Source organism: Lissotriton helveticus, chromosome 3_1, assembly GCF_964261635.1.
Source record: "Lissotriton helveticus chromosome 3_1, aLisHel1.1, whole genome shotgun sequence".
Taxonomy (NCBI): domain Eukaryota; kingdom Metazoa; phylum Chordata; class Amphibia; order Caudata; family Salamandridae; genus Lissotriton; species Lissotriton helveticus.
The window spans coordinates 1,689,284,460-1,689,298,398 of record NC_136061.1 but is presented as its reverse complement, the minus strand read 5'-3'; the positions used below and the strand labels follow the sequence as shown (position 1 = coordinate 1,689,298,398).

Here is a 13,939-nt window from a genome sequence, read left to right as displayed (position 1 = left end):
AGGTCGCTACCGCTCACGTGGAGAAACCTGCCGCTTGCAGTGAGAAAGCTTCCGCTCAAGTAGAACATCTACTCGAGCAGCAGAAAGAAGCAGTGTCCTCATGCGCTGCACGTTGTGCCATTCTCACTGATTTTCCAGCAAGGGACAAACTACCAGCATTTGTGCGAAGTTTGCGACTTACCACACTCTGCCACTTTTGGAACTACACGGAGAGTGGCAACGTTTTTCTGGCACTTCCGACTCCGTGAACTTCACCCAGGCCCATCTAAGACGAGTTTTATAAGAATCCTCTACTTGTCTCCTAAAATGATTAGATTCCTAAAATCTAATGAAGCTACCTAGAATCTATTTATACAGAAAAGGCATTAAAGATTGAAATGCAAACACAATGTTTAACTGTAATGTGATAACATTATAATTTTTGCCTTTTCAGTGCCCTGAATTTAAAAGGCCAAGGGATATTGCTGTAGATTGGGTAGCTGGAAACATTTATTGGACGGATCATTCGAGAATGCACTGGTTCAGTTACTACACAACTCATTGGACTAGTTTAAGATACTCTATCAATGTTGGACAAATCAACGGACCCAACTGTACGCGCTTGCTCTCGAACATCGCAGGAGAGCCTTATGCAATCGCTGTTAATCCCAAGAAAGGGTAAGTGTTATCAAGTTCCACTATTGCCAGGAGTGTAAGTATGATTGGTGCAGCAAGTGCAGTGGCACAGAGGCCCAGTGGTGTACGCCCCAGTTATCATTGTATTTTACTTCACAAATGGGATGCAGGGTGTGACATTTCCTTGCTTGCAGTACAGTCCACGGTAGACTTAAAACACCGTTGATCATTGTGATCTTGATATTGACTCCTACATAGGTTTAAAAAGTAAATGTTTTAAATTGGCCAAGTAAGGAGTGAAAAACATAAAAAGCTAAAACGCATTATTTGGTCAGAAGGTATACATTTTCACAGTGATTTTCTAGTCTTTCAAACTAAATATATGATCCTAAAGTGTTGCTTAAGTGTTTGTTATGCAGGATTTGCAGCATTGTTAAAATCAATTGGGCTTATTTGCAAGCCTATGGCGCCGACTGTGCATCACTTTTATTGATGGACCAGCAGCACAGTGGGTTTCCTCATATTTAGAAGTCCTTGTAAAGTCATTCTGCTTGACTTTTCATTACCTTGTAAATTTATTTCCTTCCACGCATAACTCTGCGTGAAGGGGGTGTTCCATGGGTGTTGCTGTGGGTGTCCCCAAGCAACATCCATACAACCTGACGCATTGCCAGATTTACAACATTTTGTAAAACTGAAAATGCGTCAGAAGGCGCAACGAGGAGAAATACTTTTATTACTCTTTGTTTTGTCCTCTTTCTATGCATGCTACAGAATGCATAGAAAGAGGAAAATGCCTTTAATGATTGTTTTTATGCAGGAAGGTGTACCTTCCTGTACAAAAACGATCGTCCCCTCAGTGCAGGCACCCTCCCAAAATGAAGCAAGGATGTCTGCATTGGTGCACGACTGCTGTTCGTGCTCCGGCGCAGGGGAGAGGGACAGGAATGCGCCATATCTTGTAGGTACGGTGCATTCCTCCCATTTTATTTTGATGCACGGCAGCGCAGCAGGGAGGCTTTCTGCGCTACTGTGTGTAAACACATCGTAATGAGGTCCACTGTTTCTTTCGTGGCCACCTTTCAGTTTTAAGCTTTCCCCCGGTTTTCATTTCACTATTTTGAAAATGTCTTACAAAAACGTTCTATCTGTTTTCCTAACTGGTGTTGAATGTCATGTGTTAACCTTCATTTTGTGCAATTTAGAATGATGTATTGGACAGTTATTGGGGACCATTCACACATAGAAGAAGCTGCCATGGATGGTTCGATGAGAAGAACAATTGTACAAAAAAACCTGCAAAGGCCAACTGGTATGGTACATTTCAACCTTTAATTGCTAGAAAAAAATCGTGATCATGTTTTGCTTCAAGTGTATCCTAGTGGTACATTTGTATCATTGTGATGGTTTCATGTTAGTGAATTGCAGTCTTATGTGCAGTTAAACTTCGAACTGTGCAGTATTACTAATGAAAGCACTCCTATGCCCGGTTTATTTTGCAAAATTCTTCCTTTCAGCATTTGAGCCAAGATTTAGTACATGCATTTCATCGTACCTGCTGCGATGATAGAAAACATAAATGGAAATAGAAAAAATGCATTAATAATTGGTAACAAACTTTGTATTATTTCAAAACGTATTCGAATTATGTGATTGTGCAGACTCGGACAGATAAGTTGATACCGACAGCTCGCTCAAGGTCAGGAACCAAGGCCTTGAACCAAGACCTGAGTTGGGTGCTTTGCTCTGACAGCAAGTAGTTTCTAGCCTTTTCCCTGCTTTGTAGCTAAGCACCACTTTCATCGGTATTTATAAGTCCATTTCCCCCTCTTCTTACTTATTGATTTTTTTTCATTTTCCATATTATTCTAAAATAAAAAAGCTGTTCTTTTGTATCTCCTTGCGCTCCATATTATTTAACCTGCCCTCGTAATCCTGATTGGTTGTATTAATCGGTTATCCATTACTTCAGTGTATTTATATTTTTGTTGAAGTGTTTATAGAGAATGAATATCAGCATAATTGTAGAGGGGGACTTTACAGTTATCAAATATAAATCAAACAGGTTAAAATTCCAAGTTGCTGAACACAAGAAGGATAGTAACACATTTCCAGTTTCCTCAGGTCCTATGGGTTTCAGGCCAGATTGGATTTGCTCGTTAGAGCTATGATAAAAATAAGTTACATAGTCCTAGATAACATTTTGTGAGACGTTTGGAGGGGACCAAATTGCTTTTCTAGCATGTTACCCGGGGCCATATGTATCAACATCCTGATTTGCCATTCTCAAATAGCGATTTTTTAGAAATCGCTATTTGAGAACTGCAAATAGAGATGTATGTAAAAAATCGCAATTTTGTAGCGATTTCTTAATATTCCTTAATTGCGATTAGCAAATTGCGAATCACAATTAAGGAATACTTTCCCATTCATTTCTATGGGCCAGGAGGCCCATGGGAATGAATGAGAAGTTATTCTCAATTTGCGATTCGCAAATTGAGAATAATTTCAAGGGTGCAGGGGTGTCAAAAGGACACCCTGATGCACCCCTGAAACAAGCATGGGTGCACATGTGGCGCACGTACATGCCCTAAGGGCATGTATGTGCTCCGCATTGCACTTTGAAAAATGCAAAAAAGGGCTTTTTTCAAAGAAATCACAAACTACCACCAACTTGGAGTTGGTGGTAATTTGCGATTCATTAAGGCCAAATTGTACTTTTTTGTTGCTTCTTACATTGCATTTAAGGAATCGCAAAATTTGCGATTCCTTAAATGCAATTGCAAAATAAGAAATCGCAAATTTTGCGATTCCATATTTTGCCTTAATACATACCATTTGGCAAACTTGCATTCGCAAGCGCCGAAATTCTGCGAATTTTTGCGTTTGCCAATGCAATTTTGCTTGATACATATGGCCCCCGGTTTGGTAAAAGCACACTTCAAAATTCCCTTGCACAGCCTGTGCAGACAGGTCTGATTTCGCTCTGAAAGGAGGCAACATCATTGGGAAGCAAGAGGCCATACCCTTTATATTGCACATGAGCCCTTGCTACTTGGGCTAGCCCCCTAATGCTCCACAACAAAATGCACAGACCAATTTTGCAGATAATTTACTAATATTCGCTAAGAGGAGGATCACCACAAACTACAGGTCAATACACAGCCCAACTATTAGGGTGGGTCCGAACAGTAATGAGCTGGATCAATTATTAAAGCCAGTCTCTGCACGGGGAGGAGGCCCACAGCCTCATTCTATGTCCCATAGTGCGTGTTTGATATGCATTACTTATGCGTTTTATACTGGCAGCCAAGAATGGCGAGAGTCCTCATAAAGTTTACATTAATTAAGGCATCATTGTAGTCTGCAATCATAGCTGTTTTCCTTCCCTCGTTCTCTTAACTGTAAATAAGACTGTTACATTTGACCCTGATAGAGAGCTCAAGATAGGGTTTACGCACCATGCTCACCACCTCAGTTCATCCCTCACCCTAGCACTGTGCTCCAGTGCACTACATGCCACCATTCGATAATATTGCCACACCCGTTACATTTTTGACATGCCTGCCACCAGTTACAAAAGAGTTTTAAATTTCCCCAACATGGGCGTTATGGACCTTGAGCTTTGAGTGTTTAATTTATAGTTAAATGGGCAGGTTGGTCTATGTCTAGAGATGCTTCATGTTAATGCAGAACATTTTGCAGGGGTGCTTTCTTGAATTTGGAAACCGCGAATGATGACTAGCTATAGACAGATTAGTTTGTTTCGTCCCCAAATCAGCTGTTGAATTGAGAATCGATGTGAGGAAGGTTAGAAACAAATTGTGTAAACTTTTTAATTTCTAAAAAAAGGATTATTTCACACTTTCAGGAGGATATAGAGCCAGATGTATGTCTATTCACTTTTGCTACACGCAAATTGCGTCGAATTGCTACGTGCACTTAGCGCCTCCCAAAAGTGAATGTACAACAGTGTTTGTGACTGCTTTTAAATAAAGCAGTTATTCTTTTTTTTAAAGGCAGCCTGTTTTCCTTCAAGGAAAACGGGATGCATTTAAAAAAGAAAAATTTAACTTTTCAGTTTCACTTTTTAAGAGCAGGCTTTGTTCTCTAGGACCACTGCCTGCTCTTTTCAAAAATATTTTTGCACCTATTCACAAAGGGGAAGGAATCCCCTGGGGACCCCTTCCTGTTTGTGAGTGGCTTTCCACCTACTTGAAGAAGGTGGTAAACTGCAAGGGCCTTATTTATGAAGGCCTTGCGCCACTGGTGTGTCACTTTTTCCCATGTTAAAAGTGACGTACCGGCGGCGCAAGGCCTTCATAAATAAGGCCCCAAGTGTTTTGCAACTGCAAATGCTGTCAGAAAACAATCATACATTGCTGTGAGACTCGCTCTTAGGAAGGGACGCCCTTGGCATGCCACTTCCTAATAGCGAGTCGCAAACCATATTTTGCGAGTTGGTAATAGGTTATCGACTCGCAAAATAAGGTTTGTGTATGGGGCAAAACCAATTTTGCGGTTGTGGAAGGGCGAGATTTTGATCGATACCTTATCACTATTGATCTAAACCTCGATCTGGTCGACTGAACCTTTGTTGCCTGTCATTGAGGGAAGAAAGTGCATCTCTTACCAAGTTAGTTCACCCAATAAAGGACCCCGCTCCAAAAGATCACAAACAACTTCTAGCTTTCAAAAGTTTATTGTAAGGTTAGGATAAGCTGCAAATACAGGCATCTCAGAATGAGATTCACGAGATACACAGGTCCAACTACATACATGTGCTCTCTGAAAGCCCTCAGACGAGCAACGGAAATTACCAGCACAAGTTCTAAGAATAATAAAGCTATCAGCATTGACGCATATTGAGATCTCTCCTTCATTTAAGTTGGAGGGAAAACACACAGGTTAGGCTGTCCCTACCCTGCTCTAGATGGTATCCCTACTTAACCAAGTCTCAACCTAACAAAAGGTGTCAGCAGTGAATGACCCCCAAGGGAAGTCACTCACTCTTAGTCTCTTGGTGAAAACCTATAGTTCTCCAGTCATGACCCCTCTCTGCCTACCCATCCGCTCTCTAAAGGGTCCTCAGGCATCTGCTCTAACTCCACCCAGGGGTGCTGTCCCTAATACAAAACAGTCAACAACATTTGAGACGCCCCTCGTGAGACGCCCCTCACGTGGTGTAGCTTCTGGCTTTTTCCATGCTGCTTTGTATTGGGCCTCATACGTTGGAGTTGACCTTGCTTCTCAGACTCTTCTCCGGCCCGCTGATACCCCTTAAAACATTCCGGAACCCTCCTCCATGTCTGGGCCGTCTTCTGAACAGACCTCTATTCATATTATTTATAATTGGATCCCCCCTTTTCTCTTGCAGACAGACATCTGCAGCCAAGATCCCAACTCTCATAGACTTCCAAAAAGTTTCGCAACATTTCTCGGCCCAGACCAGTACGTGTAAATCAATGTTAAAACATTTCAGGCCTACAGCATTTCTCATAATAATTATAGCATTCAACTTCTTCATTAATTAAAGCATGTTAATACTCTTATTCTATTATTCAGTAAACACATCTATAAATCATGGCCCATTAATGCAATGACCAAAACATTAGTGCAATCTATGCCGTGAAAAGAAACACCTTCCCTTCTAGCTCTGGCCCTGAGGCCTACCACATTCTGCGTTTAACCACATGCCATCTTACATTTTAACAGCTACACGACATGGATTCAGGAATAATCACATCTAATAAAATCATATAGTGTCACACATTTCTGTATTAGTTCCATTTCTACTTAAATCTCTACATTAGCTATACATTCAGAATATAATTGCAGATACTACTAGCACTCATGGCATTTCTCCTCATGATTTGTGCTTACTACGGGTAAGTGTGATGCACTCATACATTTAGGTCAGTTTGCGCTCTCTCAGTTCCCCCCTTTGATGACCTCTCGGGGTCATCACTAACATTTAAACTGCAGTTATTGCTAGCATAACTTGTCTCTGCGTTTCCAGAGCCCTCAGACTCCTGTACTGATTATCTTGTATGGCAGCCAATCTCTGCAGCTGCTCTCTTTGGGCCCTTTCTGACCTTTTTGCTCTGTACCATTTGAATACCCTCACCAATCCCCACAATATGATTCCACAGATCAATATTATGATGATAGGTTTTAGTATATACCACACAAAGCTTTTGCCTAGGGTGGAGATCCACCCTCCAACTTCACTCATTCCGTGGCCCACCTTTTCCCAGACATTTTCTCTACTCAAGTCTTCGATCTCCTTGTGAATATCAGTTATGTTCCTAATAACTTTCTCAAGGGGCTTTGAATTGTCTGGAATGTAAGTACAACATTCCTGGACCTTCAAAGCCTTACAGACTCCGCCCTCTTTTGCTAGTAGGACGTCTAACGCAAGACGGTTCTGAAGAACCATAGCCCTTATCGATTGCATCTCTCCTTCTACCAGCATTAAGGACTGAGCAGTGCTGGCAGACAACCTGTCGACGACTGTTGCCAGTCGTCTAATTTTAACATCATTAAGGATTAGTCCCAAAAGAGGGAACACAGCTCCAAAGACATCTCCAACCATTTCTGCATCTCCTATATCTCTCCTTCCCCTCGATGATGTCTCGCCCTCGATGATCTCTAAGTCTTGTGCATGATATATTTTGGGGAAGACAATTGCTAGGTAACATGATCCATACCAGTTGTCAGGTAGTCTCACGTAGGCATTTCTTCCACATACAAAATACACATTTGGAATCACTTGCATTCCCTTCAGGAAATCTTTAGTATAGTACTCTATATTGAAAGCATGTTCACAGCTGACTTCTCCCACGTATACATTTTCGTAGTACGTTTTGGCTCGGTGTAGACATAGCTTTCCTCTCTGCGTCTTATCTAAAGCTATTGGACCACTACTACCCTTTCTCTTGTGTGCCTTCTCTTCCTCGGTCCAATCTGTTTTCCATTGTCCTGATTTTTTCAAAATCTTTTGTCTCCTGTAACGATCATCCACCTGCCCTATGAACTTCTTCTCGACTTCTGACACCTTGCATGTCAGGTTATTTCTACGGGCATGTGAAGTATCTAAGGTAATCCAAGGAATGAAGAACTTGGCCAATCTGTCTTCACTCTTCCAGTAGTCCCATTTGTTCATCTGCTTATAATTTGGGACTTCTGGCAACACTGAATCATAGTTGGAGAAATAGTATTCAAAACTATCTCTCCCATAAAATATACTAAGCAATAAGCTACATGTAATGCCATATGTCAGCGGGAGGTGATGATATCTAATGCCTTCATCTACAGACGCCGGCAACTGCATGCAGACGTAACAGTCCTTAACCTCCATGGCATCCACGTATTCATATAAGAGTTTAGCATAAGCATTTGACCTAAAGTCTCCTTGGGACTCATCTACGTGTAACCTGCGGGCTTCTGTAGCTAATAACGCTTTCTCGTGAGTGTTTTCCCCTTTCTCACCAGCAACAGTGGGTGTAAGCGTTTCTACAGATTTCACATCAGTTACCTTCGCCTCTTCCTCATGTCCCTTTACATAAGAAATTGTTACCACTAAAGCTATTAATATTATCACTCCTACTATTAGTGTACCTATTATACATTTAGCTCTGCGGTTCTGGGTGCCGGCTTCCATTTCGTCAGACAATATGGCTCTCTCTTATCTTGGCACAAAGTTCTTTTCTTCTCGTTCCTTTACAGTCTCTTTTTACTCTTTTTGTCTTTAGAATCCACACAACTGGAAGCTGACAACCTTCTTCGCAAAGGTCCTTTAATAGTTCAATACAGACAACCCTAGCCCTTCTCCATCAACTCAAGGGAAGGTCCCTACTATTCTCCGCTTCCTCGGCGCTAGGTAATCTTCTTTTTCTGCTCGCTTTATTTACAAAGTCCTTTAAGCATCTACTATCAGGTTTGTGCCTGCAGCTTCGATAGCAAAGTTCAGTATTTCCAAACGAAGATTGTGCTCTTCATGGGCTGTTATCGTTGTACCAAAGTCGGGGAATTGCAATTCTGAGAGAAACATGTGTTTTAACTTGCTGAGGCGGGGAGGTCTGGGGAGCATGAATGTTAGTGACCCTTCTTGTTCGACTCCGGGTACCAACAGTCGTATTTCCACGGTGACGATGGGCTCAGAACTGGACACCACCACCGCTCGAATCCTCCCTGTCTCCTGTTTCAAAGACATTTGTCGCCAGATATGTCCACTCAGGGGTGGAGTATCTTCTGCTAGGCACACGCACTCTTCTTGACCTTCTTCGGTCCGGTGCTTCAGCGCCCTGAGCACCTTCTTCCGGGTCTGAGTCTTCTGATATCGGAGGAAGGGTTATCTCTGGAGTTGACCTCAGGCTAGAGCTCCTTCTTTGCGGCCAATTAGCTTCTCCACGTGCCCTTCTACTCCTTCTCCTTCTTGTCTGTTCTCGCTCTCTGTCAGACCTGTCAGTGTCTGACTCGTACTCCCAGCTACTTTCTCCTTCTGTAGCGTCGTCTGTTTCGCTGTTGTACTGACCGTCCTCAGCTTGGTCAGACTCGTTCCCTGCTTCTGCTGGCACCTCTACAGCTTGGCTAGCCCCCTCTATGGCTTCTCGGTCCTCTGCTGGACGTCTATCCGAGAGAGGAGCTGTTTCTTCCAGAGGTGCTGGAACCCTTCGCGTATGTGACGCGTGGATCCAATTGGGCAGGCCTCCCACCTTCACAGCCGTGTTCGCGATCAGGATGATCTGGAAGGGCCCACGCCAACGAACATCCAGGCAGCTTCTTCTCACATGTTTTTTCACCAGGACCCAGTCCCCAGGGTACAGGTCATGGCACGGGCCCTGGCACGATGGAACCTCGGCAGCCTGCACCTGAAGGGACACAGAATGAATGGCGTCAGACAGCCCCTTACAATAGTCCAGGATCATATCATCTGTGATATTTAACAGTGCAGTAGTTGGGACAGATGGCAGCCTCATTGCTCTCCCCATTAACACCTCGTGTGGTGACAACCCCGTTCTTCTGTCTGGGGTACTACGAAGGCTCATGAGGACCAATGGCAGGGCGTCAGGCCAACTCAGGGTCGTTGAGGAACACACTTTTGCAATTCTGGCTTTGATCGTGCCATTGATCTGCTCCACAATTCCTGAGGCTTCTGGTCGGTAACTGCAATGCAATTTCTGATCTATGTTCAGAGCCGCACAAATCATCTTCACAAGCTCGCTGTTGAAATGCGTTCCCCTATCTGATTCCAAAGAGGCCGGCACCCCGAAGCGCGGAATGAGTTCCCTAAGCAGTAACTTGGCCACTGTGAGGGTGTCGCACCTACGTGTAGGGTATGCCTCAACCCATCTGGAGAATACACAAACAACCACCAGGACATAGCGGAGGCGGTTGCACCTCGGCATTTCAATGAAATCTATCTGCATTCGATTGAATGGACCTCCAGACCTTCCTATGTGGCTCAGTGCAACTGGTGTTCTTTTCCCTACGTTCAACTGCTGACAGGTCACACAACGCTGGCACACTGCTTCTGCTGCTATTCTAAACTTAGGATTGTACCAGGTCTGTCTAAACACTCTCAGCATAGCGTCTCTCCCTAGGTGTACGGGACCATGTATGTGTCTGGCCATTGGGCTCACCATCTCATTGGGCAACACTGCTCTGCCGTCTGCTGAGACCCAAAAATGGGACTCACCCACTACACATCCTGCCTTTTCCCATGTTTCTTTTTCAAAATCAGGAGCATTTTCTTGCATGTTTGTCAGTTCGTCCCAAGTATCAACAGTTTCCAATATCATGGCTAATTCAGTCCTTACATTTATTCCACCCACTTCCACCTCTGTGAAAGAGTACCCTTGTTCCGCGCAATACCGCGCGACTTCGTCGGCATATCTATTGCCTTTCGAGACGAAGTCCACATTTCTGGTATGTGCGGTGCACTTTACAACTGCGATACCTGCTGGACATTGCAACGCCTCTAACAACAGGCGCACAAACTCTCCATTGCGAATGGGAGAGCCTGAAGAGGTCATGAACCCTCTTTGAGACCATAACTGCCCGTAATCATGAACCACCCCATAACCATATTGGCTGTCGGTGTATATGGTGACTCGAATTTGATTGCTTGCCAAGCAAGCACGTGTCAAGGCAATAATCTCGGCTACCTGAGCGGAGTGTACTCCTTCCAGGCACCCAGCTTCCACAACTCCAGTAATTGTACAAACAGCGTAAGCTGCTCTCAACTGCCCAACTTCGTCTCTTACACATGAGCCATCGACAAAGAAAATTTCGTCTGGGTCGGTCAGTGGCTCATCTACGATGTCGGGTCTGGGTTTGGTGCATAGTTCAGTCACATCGAGGCAGTCATGGTCTGTACATTCATCATCATCCTCGATATCATTTGGGAGTGGCATCAAGGTGGCAGGGTTCAAAACAGAGCATCTCCTGAGGGTCACATTCTCTGCAGCAAGAACAACTTGCTCATAGCGCGTGAGCCTGCTGTTGGTCAGATGCTGTGTTTTGGTCCTGGTCATCAACAGTTCAACAGAATGGGGCACGCACACCTCTAACGGGTGCCCCATGACGATATTTTCACATCTCTCAATGCTGACACCCGTTGCAGCAACGGATTTGAGACATCCGGGCAACGCTGCGGCTACTGGGTCTAAAGTAGCCGAGAAATAAGCAACTGGTCTACGGGCATTCCCATGGATTTGGACTAACACAGACAACGCGCAACCTTCTCTCTCACAACAGTAAAGCAAAAATGGTTTATTGTAATCAGGCATTCCCAATGCCGGAGCACGACACAGGTCCTCTCGCAGCTGTAAGAATGCCATCAAACAGTCTTTGTCCCATGGTACCGGATCGCTCACCTCCTTATGCGTCAGTTTTTGCAAGGGCTTTGCTTTCAGTGAAAAGTTCGCAATCCACTGTCGGCAATAACCCACCATCCCTAGGAACATCCTGACCTCTCTCTGTGTCCTAGGCGCATTCATTTTCATGATCGCCTCTATCCTGTCTGGTGACACCTTTCGTTTGCCTTTCTCTATTCTGTGTCCCAAGTACTGCACTTCTGTCAGGCAGTACTGCAACTTTCCCGGGGACACCTTGTGCCCATTGGCAGCTAGGTGATTTAACAAAGCAATGGAGTCCTCCCTGCAAGCTTCTTCTGTTTCTGACGCCACGAGGAGGTCGTCTATGTACTGGACCAGAACTGACTTCTGGGGCAGCACTAGACTTTCAAGATTTTTCTTCAAAAGCTGGTTGAAGATCGATGGGCTTTCTGTATACCCCTGAGGAATACGACACCATGTTAGGACGCGACCTTCCAGCTTAAATGCGAAAAGAAAATGGCTTTCTTCGTCCAGAGGGATCGAGAAGAAAGCCTGACAAAGATCAATCACAGTGAACCACTCAGCTTGGAATGGAATCTGAAACAGTATCACTGATGGATTCGGTACCACTGGACAACACGAAACGACTATGTTATTAATCTTTCGGAGGTCCTGCACTATCCGGAATTTCCCATTTGGTTTCTGCAGACCCATAATCGGGGAGTTGCATGGACTACCCACGATTTCTTTCAGTATTCCCTGTTTAATCATGGACTCGATCACGGGTTTTATGCCTGCAATCGTTTCTGGAGTCAATTTATATTGGGGTGTTCTTGGGAACTAAGCATGCGGTTTCACTACAATTTTCACTGGGTCCACCCCTTTGACCAATCCAATCTCTTCCCCAGTGAAATCCCATACTTCTGGTGCCACTGTCTCTCTCAAGTCCCAGGGGAGCTCATCTACTGTCAAAGTAGGGTACAGCTCCACGCATATTCTTGAGTTTGCAACTTTGAAGTCTGCGTCATCATCATTGGTCAATACCTCCACTCCCTGAGGTGTACAGTATATTGTACAATTCAATTTACACAACAGGTCTCTGCCTAGCAGACACACAGGACTTGAATCGCAAACCACAAACTGGTGCTCATCGCTGTACTTCCCTATTTTCACCTGTACCGGTTCTGTCAATTGGCTGGTTATTCTCCTGTTTGCGACCCCCACCACTTGTATGGTCTCTCCAGACATGGGCAGGTCTGGAACTGCAGCTGATCTGATCGTGGATCTAGTGGCTCCTGTGTCCACCAGAAATGTCGTGGGGCACCCTGCTACTTCTGCTTCGACATAGGGTCCCCTCTGGTCCACCTCCAAGGCTGCCCCGAGGGTGCAGTCTTCTCTTTCCACTCTCTGTCCGGTTAATGGGTCCACATAATAGCACTCTTCTCCTTCTACAAACAGGGGCATCTGTCTATAGGTCTTACCCATAGTCCCTACTCGGGGAGGTTGCGGGAACTGGGCTCGGGGAGGAGCCCCCCCCCCTTTGAGCACCTTTCCCTGGTATGGCGTCACCCCTCTTGTAGGGGCGCTCTGGACCTCTTCCTCCTCTATCCCTTGTTCTCCTATCTCTACATTGTAGGGACACTCGCGTTTCCAATGCCCCACCTCGTTACACTGGTGGCACCTAGTCGTTTTCTTCAAGGCAGCTACGTCTATTCTGGGTCTAAAGGTGGAACTCTCCTCATTGCCCTTGTTCTGACTGTACTGCTTCTTTCCTCCTGTACCTGTTCCTTGCTGCTGTTGCTGCTGTCCCCCCTTCCCTGCTGCCTGCATCTGTACCACCATCAATTTTTCTTTTAGTTTCTTAGCCTTGGAGTCTATCTCATCACAGCAGTACCTGGCATATCTCAGTATTTCGTCTAGGGGTTTATTTTGCCAACAAATCAAGTGTTGCTGAATCATTAAACTAATATCCGGTCTCAGTCCCAGGACGAACTTGGACACAAATTGCCCTATGTCTTTTGGATCCATTACATCCAGGCCGCTATACTGTTTAAACGCCTTCAGCAATCTCTCGTAATATTCGTGGACTGTCTCTTTGGGTTCCTGTCTGGTTCGGTCTATTCTGACCCAATCTATGTCTTGCATTGGCACTTTCTCTTTCAGCCAAGTCATCACTCTCTCGAATTTTGCCATCACAATCTCGGACGGCCCATTAGTCTTAGCATCTCTCTCCGGCTCCGTTGTGGGCCACTCAGCGCTAACCTTGCATGCTGTCCACAGATCTCCTGGTACTACAATGTCAAACAGCGTGTTCAGATCTATCCATAGGACCTTTGAGATTTTTACAAATCTCTCAACTTGCTTGTACCACTCCACTGGGTTTTCCCGCAATTTGGGGAAGGAGGTGGTAAAAGCAGCTAAATCTCCCCTACTCCAAGGGACATGCACATAGTTCCCATTTGCGACTTCACGCAAAGGGTATG

The 13,939-nt window shown here is 44.7% G+C and overlaps 1 protein-coding gene across 1 annotated transcript in view; it reads left to right on the top strand.

The window, feature by feature from the left end:
* Positions 1 to 13,939, top strand: part of LRP1B (LDL receptor related protein 1B) — a 3,812,342-nt gene that overhangs the window by 3,560,074 nt on the left and 238,329 nt on the right. Inside the window, exons 79-80 of the mRNA XM_078683424.1 lie at positions 434 to 657; positions 1,821 to 1,927. Of these exons, the coding sequence (XP_078539550.1) occupies positions 434 to 657; positions 1,821 to 1,927 (331 nt within the window). The remainder of the gene's footprint in view (positions 1 to 433; positions 658 to 1,820; positions 1,928 to 13,939) is intronic.